Source organism: Cyprinodon variegatus, unplaced genomic scaffold (genome assembly GCF_000732505.1).
Source record: "Cyprinodon variegatus isolate N-32 unplaced genomic scaffold, C_variegatus-1.0 Scaffold628, whole genome shotgun sequence".
NCBI classification, from domain to species: Eukaryota; Metazoa; Chordata; class Actinopteri; order Cyprinodontiformes; family Cyprinodontidae; genus Cyprinodon; species Cyprinodon variegatus.
Window position 1 is genome coordinate 393,775 of NW_015151081.1, and position 18,672 is coordinate 412,446.

At 35.6% G+C, this 18,672-nt stretch overlaps 1 protein-coding gene across 5 annotated transcripts in view; it reads right to left on the minus strand.

The window, feature by feature from the left end:
• myo16 (myosin XVI) overlaps positions 1-18,672 on the minus strand; it is a 133,959-nt gene that overhangs the window by 85,681 nt on the left and 29,606 nt on the right. For all 5 annotated transcript variants that reach the window (XR_001481802.1, XM_015393166.1, XM_015393168.1 and 2 more), the window contains exons 2-4: positions 14,544-14,813; positions 739-809; positions 261-404 (exon numbers count right to left, since the gene is read on the minus strand). Coding sequence is in view for 4 of the 5 variants with exons in the window: in XM_015393165.1 (XP_015248651.1) it covers positions 261-404; positions 739-809; positions 14,544-14,813 (485 nt within the window). In the remaining variant the exon portion in view is untranslated. The remainder of the gene's footprint in view (positions 1-260; positions 405-738; positions 810-14,543; positions 14,814-18,672) is intronic.

Consider the following 18,672-nt stretch of genomic DNA (forward strand, 5'->3'; position numbering starts at 1 on the left):
CTCCTGTTGGTGTTCTGCATATGGGTTTAGCTCATTAAACCGATTATGACACTAATAGGCCAACAAGTTGAAAGAAAATTTAGAAAGAAACCTGAACTCCAACCAAGTCCATAACCACCAGTATAATTTGTGTCTTACTCAAATAGAGGAATCAGTAAAACAAATGTTCTACCCCCCATAAAGTGCAATGTTGCATACCTCCTTTAGTGTTTGCATTCCAGTGACTTTAATGAATGTCTGTGTTTGTAAATTATTCTTACCAGCAGTAGTAGCAAAACCATATCTGCATGGTCACATACACATGCTACATGAAGGGCTGTCCACAGGTCTTCGTCCTGTTTGTTGACATTTAAGCCTCGCTCAATCAGGACCTCGGCTGCAAACACATTATCATGGCGAGCACACTGCAGAAAAAGCAGAGACCATCAATCCCATTACAATTAGTTAAAAGAAAACTATATCCGGGAGCACAGCTTACTATCAACCGTGCAACAGAATCATCTTTTGTTAATTAATACATGAGAAAATCATACAGCACGGTAATTAATCTTTTTTAACATCTATTGTACTGCTCTGTTGATAATTACATTCTTCTGAGGAGGAAATTAAGGCCTCAAGGAGACCAAAAACAACACATTAAATGAAGAAAAAATGACATTCATAGATGCTGAGCTTTATTTGATTTTGTTTAGCCAGACTGCAGAGTTACCTAATCCATCATTAATAGTAGTATCTTACCAGGTGTAGCAAAGATCCCCCTGAGGAAGTTGGAGTGTTGGGGTCTGCTCCCTCCTTTAAGAGACGCAACACTGCAACACAATAAACATGAAGGTGTTAGCAGCTCCTGTAGGATGCTAGAACAAAGGCATTCATGTTTTTTATGATTATAAATCTACTGGTACAACATGGATTTTCTTTGAGCTCTTCTATGGTCAAAACATTTCAATTCTTGCCACTTTTTTAATATCCTGTAAGTCCCAACTTTAAGTATGTCGTTGTAAGATATGCTTGAATTCAAACCAGGATCCTAAAGCTCCTGTTGTTGATGACTGATGTCCTTGATGAATATATCTAAAATAAATATACCTGCCCTTTGGGATCAATGTTTGAGGCTTCTAATCTAAACAAATCCACTGAAGCTTATATATTATAGTTAGCGTTGTTCTCTGACTTGAAATTTAATCTCCCTCAGTTCCACGCCTTACATTCAACATTCAAACATTTTGTAGCATATTTACCCTGTTTTTAGCCTCATTCGTATTTTTTTTATCAACATCAGGCAACACTACAGCGCTATGCTGTCACCACAACGGTTAATTCCATGTATTGGAGCCCACAATGTCCAATTTTTGTTCAATAGTTCAATAGTTCAATAGTTCAATTTTGGAATCACCTGACCTGAACACCTTCATCGTAAATTTTATTTTCTCAGCTAGGTCACCTGTTGAAAACTTAATTGAAGAAAAGGACCTCTTGGAAGTCAAATTATGTGCTAGAGGGCCCTGTCTGGAGTCAAAATGTGTGCTAAAGTGCCCTCAAGTGCCCTTTACAGTATAGAGCCAAAATGCACGTTAAAGTGCCTACTCAGCTGCTAAAGCATGTGCTAAATTGTCCTCTTGAAAGCAAAAATGTGTGCTAACATGCCCTCTCTGGAGCCAAAAAGCTAAAGCACCCTCTATAGAGCCAGAACACATGCTGAAGTCCCCTCTTGGGAGCCAAAACACCCGCTAACTTGCCGTCCCGGGAAATAAAATTCATAGAAAAGTGATGTCTTCGAAGCCAAACAGCAAAATTAGGGTGGCCAGATGTCCGGCTTTAGGCAAGGCAAGGCCTTGTCCAGGATCAGGCGCTGCATCAGGCCGGACGTGTATTTGTCCTCCTTTATGAAGTACAAGGCTTGCAGAGCAGTTTTTTTTTTTTTTTTTTTACATTTTTGCTGGGCTGCAGCCCAATATCCAATCATAGAAAGTAAGAAATCCATCGATTATCTGATCTAACAGATGATTGGCTAATAGTGGTGCTACTGTATGTCAGATAAATGTCTGCTTCTCATTGGTTAAAAAAGTAAGCAAGGATCAGAGTGCTGCTAAGTTATGCATAGACAGAAAGTTAGTATCATGCCAAAACGCAAGACCTCGTTTAACCTCGTATGCCTAAATAACTGATGCAGAGTTGTGCAAAGTGTACCATACTGTAAAACCTCACCAATCCTACATAAGTGTAGACTGTGGTGTGAAAGAGATTTTCAGCTAAAGGGGTGACCATAAAAACAGGTCTGCTGCACACTCATAGACACTAAAGACAAGTTCCCAAAAGACTGACGAACTTTAAAAAAAACTATTCTTTTTGAGTAGTTGAAAGTGTTTTTTTTTTACAATCTCTTTTGCTGTTGAGGTAAAATATTCGTGTTTTTTTATTATGAATGTTAATTGCTAAAAGATTTTTTTTATGTTTAAGTCCACACATGTTATGCTTTGTGGCATTCTGCACTTTAAATATTCATATCAGTGGTCACATTTTTAACACCACAATGTATTGAGTAAATACAAATACCGTGAACAAATTCTTTTTGACTTTTCATTAATATCTATTCCAATTCAGCCACACAAGAATCCTCTTTAAAACCCTCAAAATTGTACTATAAACAAGACATTATCAGATTCTTATGTACACCTTAGTAATTCATTGATATGCAGCATAATCTCCTCCTTTTTGGTGCTATAAAAATGGCTACCCTAGTCAAAATGCATACTAAAGTGTTGTCTCTGGAGTCAAAATGCATCTTAAAATATTCCTCAAGTGCCTACTCTGGATCCAAAGCTCACGCTGAAGTGCCCTCTTGGGAGCCAAAGCGTGTGGCTGCCCCTTCCCTTTAAAAATCTGTGCACGCCACTGATTTTAAAGACTGTTTTCTTTTCCCAAGTGTTTTCTTTTTCTTTTTATGTCCTCTAATCAGTTCTTTAAGCCTTTGCAAATCAGCTGCGACTCTAGGCAACTGGTTGGGCAACATAACAACTAGGGTTATCAGAGTAAAGTAGAGTGAATTAAATCCATGTTTTAGTATACAGATTTTTTACTTTCAACTTTTTGCAAACTATTAAGAAATTTCCTTCCTTCCTTATATTTGTATTATTGGTGTTGACGTAAAACGTTGAATCTATTACTACTCATTCACCTTTGTGGTTGAAATGTAACAAAATATGAAAAAAATGTTAAAGAGACTTATTGCTTTAACAATACCCTTTACACAACTATGAACAGCTTCTCTCTGTCAAAAATCAATAGGATTCAAACATCCTGTAATCGCCCTTGACATGTCAGTGGGGAACAGTGTTAAAACAGTGCATGCGTGTTTGATGCTTACTTCCCACTGCGTCGGTCAAAAAGGCAGTTGATTTACAAACCGTTACATCACTTACTATAGGATCCAATTGGATGCATAACCCACTATCACTTTGCCATATATCCGTTGAAGGAAATTCAACCTTTTTCCCACAAGTTCTCTCCTTCAGCCTTAGGCAAATGAACAGAGACTATAAATCTAAATAAGGCCTCTGTGAGCTGATACATTTTTCATGGAACAAGGGAGAAGAACAAAGCAAACAGTGAGACAACATGTGAGAAGGTGCAGTGGAGTAGGTGACAGAGATACAGGGAGTGATGGTTATGAAAGAGAAGGTGGGACAGGGAGAGAAAGTGCTGCATTCTGGACATTTATGTGATATCAGTAATACTGACAGAACATGGTTACTCACTGTTACCACGGTCATATACAGTAGTCCTGTCAAAATATATAAATATAAAGACAGAAGTGTATCAGCACAATAATAGCGGCTCTGAAAACAACAACTACAGAAGCTCAATATATTAAACCATGCTAATAATTCCCTTATGCTTTATTTAGGTTTTAAGGACCTGCTTAAGTAATATTTTTCCACCCACACACAAGCAGACAATAAATGTGCTCACAAATCAGACACCTTTATTATTCCTGGTCTAATTTAGACAAAAAGCAAAACAAGAAAAACAAAAATCCACATAGAAAAATACAGAATATATACTGCGCATTATAAAGCATATTACTCATGGCAAATAAAATAAAAACAATACCCCTTAAAATTACAAAGCTAGTTATTTTGTACATAATGATATCACCCCCTTCTGTGGCATAGTATCAGCAACAGAGAACAAGAGGTTCTCTATTCAAGTCATTAACCTTGATCAACAGGCACGTCTCTTTTTGCAGCTAAAAACAAAAAAAAAAACAATCCTATTCACGGCCATGTTGTTCAACCACTGCTGCCTTGAACAAGCTTCAGTCTGCAGAAACAAATATCATACACCAGTTTGTTGTGATTAAATAAAGATTTTCAAAAACTTGAATTTAAAATGCATATGCACCACTCATTCCAAATATACATATGCGTGTCCTATTCATAGAATTACTATTTCGCTTTATTTGTTGAAAAAAATGCCCACTGCATTATACAACCAAACGCAGCAGCTGTCATATATGCATTCTTAAGGCTGAAATAAAAGTCTGAACTGCTTAAATAGATATTTGACTTAATGAAATCCCTTTGATGGGGTATTTTTCTGCTCTGTATTCATAGTAGAAAGGGTTTCCGACCCATTATGGAGGAGTGACCTGAGGCCTGTACCACGAAGCAGGATTACTGGGTTAACAAAACAACTTCAGGTTTAACTCTGACATTCTGTTACCACAAAGCTGGATTCATTCTCAGCCTGGCTTCTGTGGTGATGGTTGTGATTAGTCCTCTGCCCTTGAGCCCACCTTTATACATGCAAAATCACTTTGTGGTACATGCTTCTGGTCATTAATCTAAAATAAAGGGGCTCTTAAAGGTCTTCACACCCAGATGACATGATCAGAACAAGTGTTTAGATGGATTCATTGAATATTGGATGGGCATAAGGCTCCCCTCTCATTCCAATACAATAACATTTTAAGTTCAATCTCATCACAATATAGCAATTGCCTCTATTTACATGAAACCTGTATAAAAAGAAAAAAAAAATGTAGATAGTTTTTGAACAAAGATCCATTGGAGTCTTTCAGTTGCTTTACAACCAGCAGGGACGCAAGGAGCTTCAGCAGAGGCACAGTAGTAACTCAGTCTCTGTGCCTGGTGTTTAAATTTCCAGTAATCAATGTGAGATAAAGGAACTTGCTCGAGGTTTATAGCAGAACGGCAAACATCAGAAAGTAAATACTAAATTTTCTTACATTAAAAGGGTAAAAAACATCTGACTGCAACTTCTTGTTTAAAAAGTGTAAGTTTAAATGATTGTATTTGCTTATCTCTGTGTGGAAAAAAAGACACGTACAACATCAAAAGTAACCTGTCTTTTGCTTTATCCTTAAAAAAAAAACATTTAGGAAAAAAAAAATGGTGTTTCTGTGGAAACCACATGGGAACTGGGACTTCAAGTTAAGAGACTGCAATTTTAGGGTCAATTACATAAAGGTTTTAATGATATACTGAGAGAAAAAAGGTTTAAAACAGATCCTAAATAAAGCTTTAAGTAGCAGGAGGAATAGGCCTACTGTATATGCAAATATCTTAAATTTAAAAAAGAAACAATCTTTAGCAAAATCATGCCAAGAAAAGGCCATCAACTATGAGGGTGTTCAACAATTTAAATTTAGCTATTTCTTTCATTGCTCTTAAATTGCCCAAACAAAATAAAAACTGCATCTATTCAAATCAAAATTAGATTCTACAGCAAGCAGTTTCAGTGCAGCACCAAAACATGTCAGTCTTTGTAAAAGTCTTTCCTCCAATAATCTGACCAAAACCTGAAAGCTTTATGAATGTTCATTAAGCAAAAAAATTATATACTTTGTCAGCAATCTACCAGATGTTGTTCAAACCCCTCATATGAACAAATGTCTGACTCTGTCTCTGTGATTATTACAAATGAATAGGTAGTACAGGGACTATTGTTGTTTTTAAAAAATACTTTACCCGAATTCAGACTGTTTTATATTTTGTGATTTAAACTCCACCTCAAGTTTAATCAAATTCACAATGTAAAATTAGAAGAAAATAGTTTCAAAAGTTGACTTTAAAAATATTTTTAAAAAATCCATCTCTTTTGACAAGAGGGCAACTTTTCAGACTGTAAAAATTGGACACAAAAAAATAACCTACCATTCGTGCAAAACACAGAACAAGGGTTTCTATTCATTTGGTCTGAATAGGAAACATCAAAGATACATTTGAACAATTTATATTTATAGTATATAACATAAAATATCGGTTCCAAAACAAATTAAATACATAATAATGGAGAAGTTTCACTCAACTACTTTTGACTAAAAATTATTTGTTTTAAACTTAACAAATGATAAAAGCATCAGTCTCTCTCCAAATGTCAAAATGAGATGCAAATTTAGGAGGATCCTTCTTAGTAAATGATTGTTCAATAAGTTCTTCTGCTCTTACTCAGGTCAACTGTAATAAAACTATAAAGCGCTTGAGAAATATAAAAATAATTACTAAAAATACAATAAGACAATAAGGCTTTTATGTGTGAGTGTTTAAAGACAAAGAATAAAACAGTGAAACAACAACTTCAGATGAGTTGTTGTTAAACAAACTGCACACTATCCAGACAGACAGAAAAAGCACTTGGTAATTAATGCAGGGACTTGTGCACAGTCCCAGCAACAATACCCTTCAACTTGTTTTGCTCTTCACAATAGAGAATTGAAATGCTCATGGCTGAAAAGCAAAGGTGATATATTTACTGTAACCAGTGGGGAAATATCACAGTATGAAACTGAGCTAAATGTCAAATGAAAAAAAAACAAGAGATATTGAATCCATTCTCATAGAAATATAGATATCTTTGTTTAGGGTTCTTTGATGGTTACACTCATATTACACTGCTTGCAATCATGCTAAACATGCTGACACATAAAAAAAAAAAAAAACGTGATTCAAGTTTAAATGTGATGAAGTAAAACATCATCCCAATGATTTCCTTAAAAAGACAGCATGCATGTCGCTCTGCTCCTGTTATAAATATTGCATGTGTAGTGGGATCAGGCAGTGGAAATCACACTGTTCTATGTCTGGATGGGTTATTCTACTTTTATCGTAAAATCAACAGCTTATGTTGTTTTATTTATTTCAAGATCAACTTAACATCTAAGAACAGATTTTAAATCCTATTTGGGTAGTAATTAATCAGAAAGTAGGGCAAGCTGTCACTTTTTACCCTGAATTTCATGCATCCAATATAAAAGAAATTCAATATTCATAAATGCACACATCATAGAGTAACCTTGGCTTATTATGGAAATGATTATGGTCGATTGTTTTTATAAATTTGATTCTGTAGCATTGGTGCACTAGTGAGATATAGAGTACAGTGTGCAATATGTAGCAAGGCAATGGTAAAACATTTCATTTCTTATGTCAACAGTTGTTGTTATGAAATCACTGAACAGATAGATATTTCAGATAAGCCTCTGTTGAATAGCCTAAATACACACAAGAACAGCTAAGCAAGAACTAAACTAATTATTTTAATATATAAACATTAATACATTTTTGATGTTAAACAATGAAAAACTGCAGACTACAAACTACTTTGCTCTAATGTGTGTGTTTTGTTGATGAAGTTGTTAATTACTTGATGCAAGATGTGACTTATATAATAGTATGCAAGATGTGAGAAATGGATTTTAGACCATATGGATAACAGTTTTTTTTTTGTTTTTTAACTAATTATTAGCCTCGATTAATTATTAAATTAATTTTGATTATTTTAAACAAACTCGTGGCATTCATGATGTATATCAATTTAAGGTCAGACTTAAACACTTTTTCGAAGGTTATGTAGATACAACATAACCTACAGCTGCTGCTTTTCCACCCATTTTTCTGTCGACATCCGACTTTGATGCAGTTAAGAGACTGATTTGGGAAAAGCAATTTCACCAAAATGTCAAAATGCAGCTGAGCCAGTGCTTGCATGTGATAGATAGCAATGGAGAAGGGAGATGAGGTGTGTTATGTTGCAATCCAGGCACAGGGCTGCACATTATTTTTCATCTTAACCCTGTAATGTTCCCCCTCAGCTGATGCCTCCTGCTTGCTGGTCTTCAGTCTCAACCTTTTTAGAATTCACTTTCTTCACTCTGTTCTTTCTGTCTTACTTTTCCTCCTCTTACTACCTTGTGCTTCATTTCATGTTCCAGAGACATGGTGAACATGTCATAATGCAACAACGTGGAATGTGGTTGAGAGAAAGATGACTGGTATCTTATCAGCAAAATATTGAAGCAGTAAAAAAAAACAAAAAACAAAAAAACTATTAAAAAAAAAACACAGATCTGTCCCATATAAAAAAAATGTACTGATTAGCTTTATTTCTTTATCTAAGCTTTATTTTCTGACCAACATTTTTTTATTCTAAATTTATACAATATAAGGGAAATATAAGGGATAGTTAAAAAGGGGGTGGGGGTGGTGGGGGTATACGTTTGTTACATACAAAGTTTTGTCACTATTTTGTCATTAAATCTCCATAAGTATGCACCGAAGAAGGCTTTCACCATGTCAGATAACAAAATCATGCTTGATATTATCCTTTGCAGACTTACATAAATGATAAAGGATATTTAAAAAGGGACTAAACATTATAATACAGCAGCAATCAATTATTTTTATTCTCTAATGTTTTAAAGACTTAGACTTTATTAGTCAAACTTTATTGTCATTTTGTACACACAGGGTGTATACAAAACAAAATTTTGTTCTGTATGATCTCAAGACATTTCTGTTTCTTAATATTCATTATATCAGTGAATGTATTTAGTTGCAACTGAAATAATTTGTAAAAATGACTGATGAGTTAAGTACTTTGCCTACAGGGAAAAAGGGTGCTAAATTATATTGAGAAATAATAAGTAACATATGTGTTCAATATGAATAAAAAACAAACAAAAACTGGTGTGATCACCTGTAGTATTCCACCTGGGAGGTTCTTATTATGCAGACTGGTGGAGAAACCAACAAACTACTATTAGAAATACTTTTAATTTGAGATATGAATCTGGTTTCTTTACAAATGTGTAGTATCAATGTTCAGCTCCACCAGCACTCTAAGGTACAGCAAGTATTTTTTTATTTGAAGAGCCAGAACGAGAGCTATTAAGACAATGTAAAAGGGTTTGTGAGGTTTGTGAGTATGTTGGTACGGAAGCCGAGGGCGGTCGTGTTCCTCAGATACTTTTTCACAGTGGTTTTCTCGAGAAAACGAGATAATTCTCATTATCTAAAGATAACGAAAGCCGTTTTCTCGTGATAACGAGGTGATAGTTTTCTCATTAAAAAGTTGTTTTCTCATGATATCGAGATGATTGGTGTGTGTTAAAACTGATTGCATCATACATGATGCAATACATGATGCAACACCACAACAGCAGGAGAGGATTTATAAGTCATGGCAGCCTATGTGTAATTTGTACATAATCCTGTGTTTAACTTTTAGGTAACGAGACTACGTTGTTGGTTTGATGATTTGCTTCCACTTCTGATTCATAAGCAATTAGACCTATGCCTCCACTGGCTAAGTGCCGGGTGTTTTCTGAACAGCCCCGGTTACCCCTGTAACAGGTATAAGATGCATTAACCCCCAAAATGAGTCCAGATTCAAGATTTTCATTGAAAAACAGTCACATTTGTTTCTACTGCATTCCATGCAATCCAATCATCCACCACAACCATACAAGGAGTGAAAAGAAATAGGAAACAAAAAAATATTATTTGCACACACAGTGCCGCAACTGCATAACCACTGGCCCAGCAGACATGGATGGACTGGGAATCCAGGGCTGTTAGGCCAGCCTCATTCATTACTCATACAGGTTAATGATCTTGTTAACTCGAGAAATAAATAAATGTTTACAAATGTAAACAATTATTTGTTAAGCCGTGATAACGAGATACTTATGACGTTATCTCGAAAAGACAAAGGACAAAAAAAAAGTTGGGTATGACCGCTCTCGGCTTCCGTATGTTGGAATGTTGTTGAATTAGATTTATTTTATGGGTCTTGACAGATAAATTAATTTTATGTAGTGTCTTTATATTTGAAAACTTTGTAATTGATCATTTTATTGTATTATACAGCTAACAGGACTGATAATCATCATCCATTGTTTGTAGAGCAATCACTAAAACAGTTTTAATCAAATTCCCTTGACAACACATCCATCCGTTTAAGAGCAATGCATGGCTTTCTTCTAATTTAGCTCCATGTTGACTCACCCTTTAACCTTTTCTACTCAATATTCGATAACAGGGTGTTTTACATGTACAAGTTTGCTCACAGAATGTCTGTCCTAATAACATTGATTAATAGCCCCTCTCTAAGCTGAAAATAAAGGTGGAGGGAGGCTTCTTCGGCTTAAGGGGATGTGTTCATATATAGTGAAAACATTGAGCAAATTCTGCAGCACAATATTATGACATATCCATAACAAAATAAACACACATACAGTTTTATCTTCTATAAAAGTAGAGCATTTGGATATGCTGTCAGAGTCTTTCAAGTTTATATAGTAAGCAGGCTAACTAGAGTTTTACCCTCATATCCAGATGGTCTTTTCTAAATGAAAGATAAAAATAGCTTGATAATTTCACAGTTAAGAATCATATTTCTTGTTAAATCTTCTTTGGCACTACTTTCTTAAGGCAAAGGCCTAAAGGTTACCCTTTAATTAAACATAGATAGCATTAGTCCATTTGAGCAATAAAGGCAATAAGTAGAAACACCACTACAGTTTTTACAAAATAGTAAGATAACCAGTAAATTTACATTTGATTTGGATTATAACACAAGTCCCAACAAAAGCAAGAAACTTTTCCAAGACTGTATCATCAATGTTTGATGTTGCTCCACTGTTCACATTGTTAGCAAAGGGTGCTAGTTTAGTCTCAAAGCGATATCTGGAAAAAACACAGAGGGATAAACATGCTGAGCCAAGAAGCCAGCTACAAGCTGCAGTCCGGTCAAAGCAAAGAGACACCAGCTGCTCACAAAGGGCTCAGCTGAAGCACGCACAGACAGCCAGGGAGGAAAGATTATCACACTGACCTGCAAAGAGTGCTGGTGGGACACAGATATTTCCCTACTGCTGGGTAAATGACTGGCAATTGGCACAATAAACAAAAAAGGCACTGAACTCGGACAAAAATCAATGCACAGCAGAGTAGAGTGTAAAATCCTCTTGACTTGCACACATTTATTGACAAAATAATCTTGTAAAACCATTGAAGAGGGTGTTTTAAAGAGCGAGCTGCAATGCTATCCTTACAAAAGAACTTGAGAGGGGGAGAAAATGTATAGTATCCAAGAGGATAGTGTGTAAGTCTTGTCAATGTAACAATAGCTAAATGAATGAATTGGCTTTTTTTACTACAGTTGGGCATAAATTTTTGTTATTTTCATTCGAGGGAAAAAGCTGTACCACAAAGCAGAGATGCAGCAAGTCAGATTTTACTATCAGATTTGTGGTTTTCTTAAGGATCAACTCCCAAACTTAGTTAGTCAGACAGAGAAAAATAAATCTATACATAAGGATATCATACACTGACAATAAAAGAAATACGGCTAATCATGTTTCTTGAAAAAAGACGTGGTTTTGAATACAGCAGAAATGTAAAGGATCACAGGGTTATACCTATGCAATAAAGACACGGTTTATAACACTGTTTTGATTACTAAAATAAAATTTCATTACACACAAAAATAGAAAATTGCATTAGGAGAGAGACATCTTGTACTGATACATTTACAGATGAATAAGATTACCATGGGAACCACTATACAGTAGGGGGATTTGGCATATTTCCATGCAGGATGTTTTATTGGATTGGTCACTACCGAAAAGCTCTGATGTACACTGTAAAATATCTTAAAACATTTAAAACTTGTGTTTGGTAAAACATTTTTAGCAAACACATTTTCTATTTGTATTCATTATACTTACTCTGTAACAGCAATTCATTGCAATGATAAAATAGAGTATTTAAGATCTGAGAACAAACTATTTGGTGCAGTTTAACCATTCTCAGTAGTAATTCCCTTAATTATTATGATCTTTTGGTATTTAGCAGCTGATTAAATAGAATCAGAAGACTGGAAAGTGAGTAAAAAATGGTATATGGTTTAAATGGATCCCATTGTCTCGGTTGGGTTAATACATCAGTGTATTATTTTAACAATAAAATGTAAAACAAACAAAAGAAAACTGGACAAGCAAATATTTGTGTAAAGAATGATAAATAACCAAGAAATTGAATTTTATTATTATCACCATTTTAGTCTTATTTCTAAAGATTGCTAGTGTTGGTGGACATTTTAGAAAACAGAAAATAAAATGTTTTATTTGAGTGTTTCATAAATGTTTCAGAGAGTTTGTCCCTGCTTTGGTACTTTTGTCCTTGAGGACAGTTTGAACAAAAATAAAAGCTTCTATTGGCTCTTCTCAGTTGAGTTGGCAATTTCCAGCTGAACAAACTGAGTAAGCTACAGTGGGCAGCTCTGTTTTGGCCCACGTGCTGTTTGTCACTCATTTGTCAACATGTCCTCCCGTTTTTTTATATGCTACCCACCAAGCACACTCCTTATACCTATTGACATTTTTTAGTATACCAAAAAATTAAAGTGCAATTTTAAGGTGATAATTTAATAGTTATTTAATGTAAAAATAATAATTTGCTATTCTACAGTACAAGTTTACTAGTTAGTAAGGGACCTTTTGCTTTACAATACAGCAGCAAATGTTTTTGGAGTACATGGTTGCATACCAGCCTTGGTAACCAGTAATGTTAGTTTTGTTTGTGATTCTCAACAATATTTGGTTGTGAACTTAAAAACCAAAGTTTGGTAGTAACTAGTTACATTTACTCGGTTGCACTTACCTGAGTAAAAGAAAAAATGCATTTTAGGAGTAGTTTTACTGTGCTTACCTTTTACTTTTTCTTGAGTACCATCTTAACAAAATATTTCTTCTCTTACATGAGTGAAATGCTTGGCTTCTCCATCCAACCTGAGTCAATAAGCTTGTTGAAAAAAAATGCTGGTGACAACGTAGCTAATGTTTATGTCAAAAATCAAATTTTTGTACACAAGCTTAAGTGAGGCTACCATGACATTTTGAGGTGAAGCTAATATACATTACGGTGTTAATATTGTCACTACTGTAGATGTACTCCTTTCATAAGTTTTATGTTAAAGGAGAATTAGTTTAGAGAAGTGTTGCTATCTTCAAAAATACTTTTTTTTAATTATATTTAAGTTTTTTATTTTTATTTTATCATGGTCTTTAAATCATTGAATTTCCAAGTAAATTGAAGGTCAAAATAACCTTGAAACAGCTTCGATCAGCACTCAGTTTGAACATCAGACCCGGGTTCGACCTGCTAATTTAACCGATACAATTGTGCTCAGTTAACATAAGTCATAACATTGTGGCAGTCATGTAGTTTAACAAATCGAAACAACTCTGCCTACATTTATCAAATATTGCGCAGCACTGGTAAGAGAGATTTGGCCAGTGCCAAACAAGCATTTACAGCCAAACAACCAAGCTTTTTTTTTTTTGCCAATGGGAAAGGAATCAAATGCAGATTGCGGGTTGAGCCGTGTTTAAAAAACCTGTGTTAACCCGCTAAAGAGGCTAAAGTGTTGCAACACTCCTCAGTCTCCTCCGCTTGCAGCCTTCTTCAGAACTCAAGCACTTTGCCCTATTAGGCCACTAACCCCCCTGACATATGGTGTATTGTAGTATTTTCATTTGTGGATGATGAATAAAAATTCAACTTTCATATGTCTTTAGGTGGGCTGCTCAGTGATGCAGTGGGTAGCATTGCTGCCTTGCAGCAAGAAGGTTCCGGGTTTGATTCCCATGGAGTTTCCATGTTCTCCTTGGATTCTCTCTGGGTACTCCGGCTTCCTTCCACAGTCCAAACAACATGACTGTTAGGTTAATTGGTTTCTCTAAATTCTCCTTAGGTGTGTGCGTGAATGGTTGTTTGTCTCTGTGTTGCCCTGCAATAGACTTGCGACCTGTCAGGCTGCACCCCTCCTCTCGCCAATAGACAGCTCAATACAGCTCGTGTCCCCGCTTCGAATAAGTGTGACGGAAAATGGATGGATGTCTTAAGGTTATGGTATTCTTTTATAATCTAAAACCACTTCAAAGGTTTCCCCAACTTTCTCCCTAACCTTCCAGCTGTGTTCATCTTCATAATGTTTGTTCACTAGTGGTCTCTGATTAACCTCTAACACCCTAACAAACAGGCTGGATTTCAGATTACTCAAAGCGTTTCGTTACCCTAAAATCCCAGATACACAATCCATTTTTCAATAGTTTTAAATATAATATAATTTAATCCACCTCACTTTAAGGGCAGATTGATGTTGTATCACATAATGCATTTAAAATACATTTTGGTTAGGGATAGCTATATGACACCATGAACCTCAGACACACACACCTTCTTTGTTGTCATGGCGAATGATTGCATCTTGAATGAGGTCGGTGTGCCTGAAGCGGATGCGATGCTTCCTGCCGTAGGTGGATGGGGCTCGAACTTTGACTCCACCCTGCTGCCTTTCAAGGTTCTTTTCCCTTTCGTAATATGCCCTTATTTGGTCACAGCGCATCCGTTTGACCAGGCGCTGGCGCTGGCCAATTGGGAGAGACTCCAGCAAACACTGGTCTATCTCCATGTTGTGACGAAAAACGTTACATAGCTGGAAACAACCTGCAAAGTAAAGACAGACAAGGAGAGAAAAAGAAAATGATTCTCAGGAATAGATGTGGACAAAACTGTTAGTATAATAAAAACTATATACTAAAGTCACTCAGAGAAAAACACCCAAGGTGTTAACTTAACAGTTTGACAGTGAGCTAATGAGACAAGGCTTGTGTGAGATGATACAGGATCAACATTAGGCAAAGTTGTACATCTGTATTATTATTTTTGTGTTCAAATATAGAGTCAGCAGGTGGCCTGTTGTGTGTGGGCAACCATTTAGCATATTTACTGTGAAAGATATTTGTAGCTGTTTGGCCCAAGGTGGGTTGAATGAGGTGTTGCAGGATTTTATAGCTTGTTTTCTCTGATCCCAGCAGTGTTATAATTCTACTGACTGTGCATAATCTCCCTGTTGCTCAGTGAAACAGATCCCATTATGAGCAGCTGGTGAGACTGTCATGCTGCCTGAATCATTAGCAAGTGGGCTAAGAGTGAGATCACAATATAAGTTTTTGGAAACACCAGAGATACATGAATATATTGCTTAAAGTGGGTGTTGAAAAACTTGCAAAAGAAAGATTGTTTATGGGCACTATTCAGCAATCATATGATAAACACTGACAGCTGGTATGAAAAGCATTCTTTGTTTCTTACTTTCTTCAGTGTATCCATATCATTATCATCCATAGGTGACTGATGCAGCTTACACACAGGTTTTCGGCAAAGCCTATTTTACAGGCCCTGTCGTAATAATTACACATATGACATTGCTGTCTATGAGCAGAACAAAGAATGGTTTTGTGAAAAAGTGAGTTAAAACTCACAGAACTTTAAAGATTGGCTTGGCAAAATGGGAGCATAATAGTAGACAGGTGCTCTTACTGCTATATTCTATCAGTTTAAACACTAGACAAAACTGTAGCTGATTGCCTAACAAGACAAATTCAGGTCACAGAGAGCCCAGAGAATGAGCAAAATAAATGAATAAAGATGTTTTTGCAGAGACACTACTTATATATTTTTTTTGTGACTCACCAACTTGTCTAAATTCTCCTTTCTTGCTGCTATATCTTATTCTTTTTTTTGTCATAAAGTACTCTTCTGCTTCTTTGTTTCTTTCTCCTATTATGCTTCAGTCCTTGGAGCCTTTTAGTCTCTTTACTGTCTGTGTCTTAGCATGCAGTAACTATTTTCTTGTATCTCTCTTTCAGTCTGCTCATCGGGGCAAATGTTTGGTTCCCGGGACAGTTCTGAAGCTCAGCATGTTGTCCAGCCACATTTTACTCTTTCCCATTACTGCATCATCTTTTCAAATGCCCCTAGTTTGTAAAAGTGCTGTGTCTGACATGAACTTTTAGTCCCAGTTTTCTACTAACCAAATTTGAGAGTTAAGATTCCTTTTTAACTGTTTGATAGGATATAAACAAAATAAAAATGTAAAACAAAGCAAAGATATCCAGGTTATTGCAGATAGCAGAATCACATGTATGGTTATTCAAAGAGCCACAGACAACATGACCCAGACTTTTTAGGAAAAGTGGTTGGTGACAAAATTATATTTGGATGTTTTTCAAGAAGCAGTGGTGATGCCAATGACATTTGACTTGTGTTAAGCAATATGGTGTCTGGCATTTATTTTGGACCCTTTAAAGAAAAACAACCAGGCCAGGCGAGGACGGACTTTCCCATTTAATATGACAAACGTTTCTATCTCTACATAGATTTGCTCTATGTTGAACTCTTCAAATTGTTTATGTTTTGGCTTCACCTACAGTAGTTCAAATTTTCAAAAACACATTCTATTTTGAAAAATAAAATAAAAATAAAAGTACTCTGTGAGAGAAAATAATAATAAATACACTAATGTCACACTCAACTAAATGCAGAGGTCTCAAGTAACAAAGTACAAATACTTCGCTACTGTACTTAAGGACACTCTTTAGGTATTTATACTTTACTCTATTACTTATTTTTCTTTCAACTTCTGAATTCTACTCATTACATTTTTAAAACAAATTTTACCCTTGGGTTCAGTTTAATGTTTATAAATATTTATTTCACGTCATGTTCGCCATCCAATGCAGATCATTGGCGCCATCACTCATTGGTTAGCTATTCCTAAAATTTGTGCTGACACCACAGGAAATCATAAAAAAAGCAGGTGTTCTTCAAACTGCAAACGTGAATTGTCTATGCCATGAACTGAAAGGTTGTCACAGGCGAGAGCGTATCGGGAGATGGAGACGAAGACCAACAAGACCTCCTTTTTTGAAATAGTCCAAAAATTGAGCTTTCAATTCATATAGTGGCATCTAGCTGTTTTTCTTTAAAGTTACTTTATACTTTTATACTTTAACTAGTTTTTGTAGCACACACTTCTTCACCTTTACTTGAGTTAAGAGGTAAACTTGATACTTGAACTTTTACTAGTGTTTTTAAACTGCAGTATCTATACTTCTACTTAAGTGACAAATGTGTGTACTTTTGAAACCACTAACTAAATGTCACCTAAGATAAAAAAAAAAAAAACATATGCCTATTTATGAACTGAACCATAAGTCTTTCCAGATATTGATCTAATATATCGTAGTCTAATATACTTAAGTGGAACTACCCAGTTGGGGTTCTAATATGAAATGTAATTCTTTTGTTCTTTTCTTTTCTTTTCTTTTATTTTGCAGTTAGGATAAAGAAAAAAACAAAAAACAGCAAATAAAAAAAATTCATCAAAATATCTGCTGCTCCTTTGCACTTGTGCTGTGGTTTCACATCCATAAAGACTTTAGACTGTTTTTTGCTATCTTTATTAACCATCTACACAGACTAAGGGGCTTCTACTTTATTTATTCAAACACCTGCCCTCTCAACCCCAATATACACACACACCCCTAAACACACTCCACTCTGTGCACATATACACACGGACACCTCCTGGACAATACACCAGTGCCATCTGGTCTAGTTAGAATGTGAAAAAAGCTGTTTTGTATTCAGGCACCAAACAGAGGGGTGTGAGAGAGAGTAAATCGCATTATAACACTGCTAATGCCAGATGCTTCAACAGTATCCTTTCTAACTGTAACTTAGCTTGTGACTAAGAGAGTACACACAAAAACACCTAATGCAATATTCTACAAAGAGACTCATCTGATCCATCACTGTTACAGTCAAAGGATCAGTCCAATATTAAAAGGGGGAATAAAATGGTCTGAACCAAGCCAGATATACGACGCTGGCTGATATAAATCCCCGATAACATCAGGAGAAATTTTACTGAAATGTTTATCTAAAGAATTAACTGCAGAAGACCCTAATAGTATCTTTATAATTCAGCAAGATAATTGCACAAATCCTTTTGAAAAAACCTAAAACATTTAATAACTTTTCTTATTTTGAACTTAGTTGCAATGCAAGGTTGTGGAAACAAAATGTAACTAGACCCCCCCCCAAACAAAAAAAACAAAAAAACAAACACATTCCCATACAAATTTTGAGTAATGTTACCAAAGAGATCAAGAAAAAGAGACCCTAAGGGGCTAATTGTAGGGATGAGCAGTGGGGGATTAGCTGTGGGGTGGTCGGAATGAGAGAATGTGGCAGCCAGCTTAACCTAGCCTAAACTAGCCTAGCCTAACCTTATTGAAGATTGGTAAATGACGCCACAGATAGATCTTTTAAAATGAAAATGATTTTTTAACCTTCTTGACACCATAAGTTGATTGAAGATTTATTAAAAAGAGTGGAACAAAACCCTATAATTTTGAGACATTTTTTTCAAGGTGCTGATTTAGAGATGACTGAAGTCAGTACTGCGGAGGAGGAAAATGCAGGGCTGCCAACTTTTCGCATAACCTTGGAGTAAAAT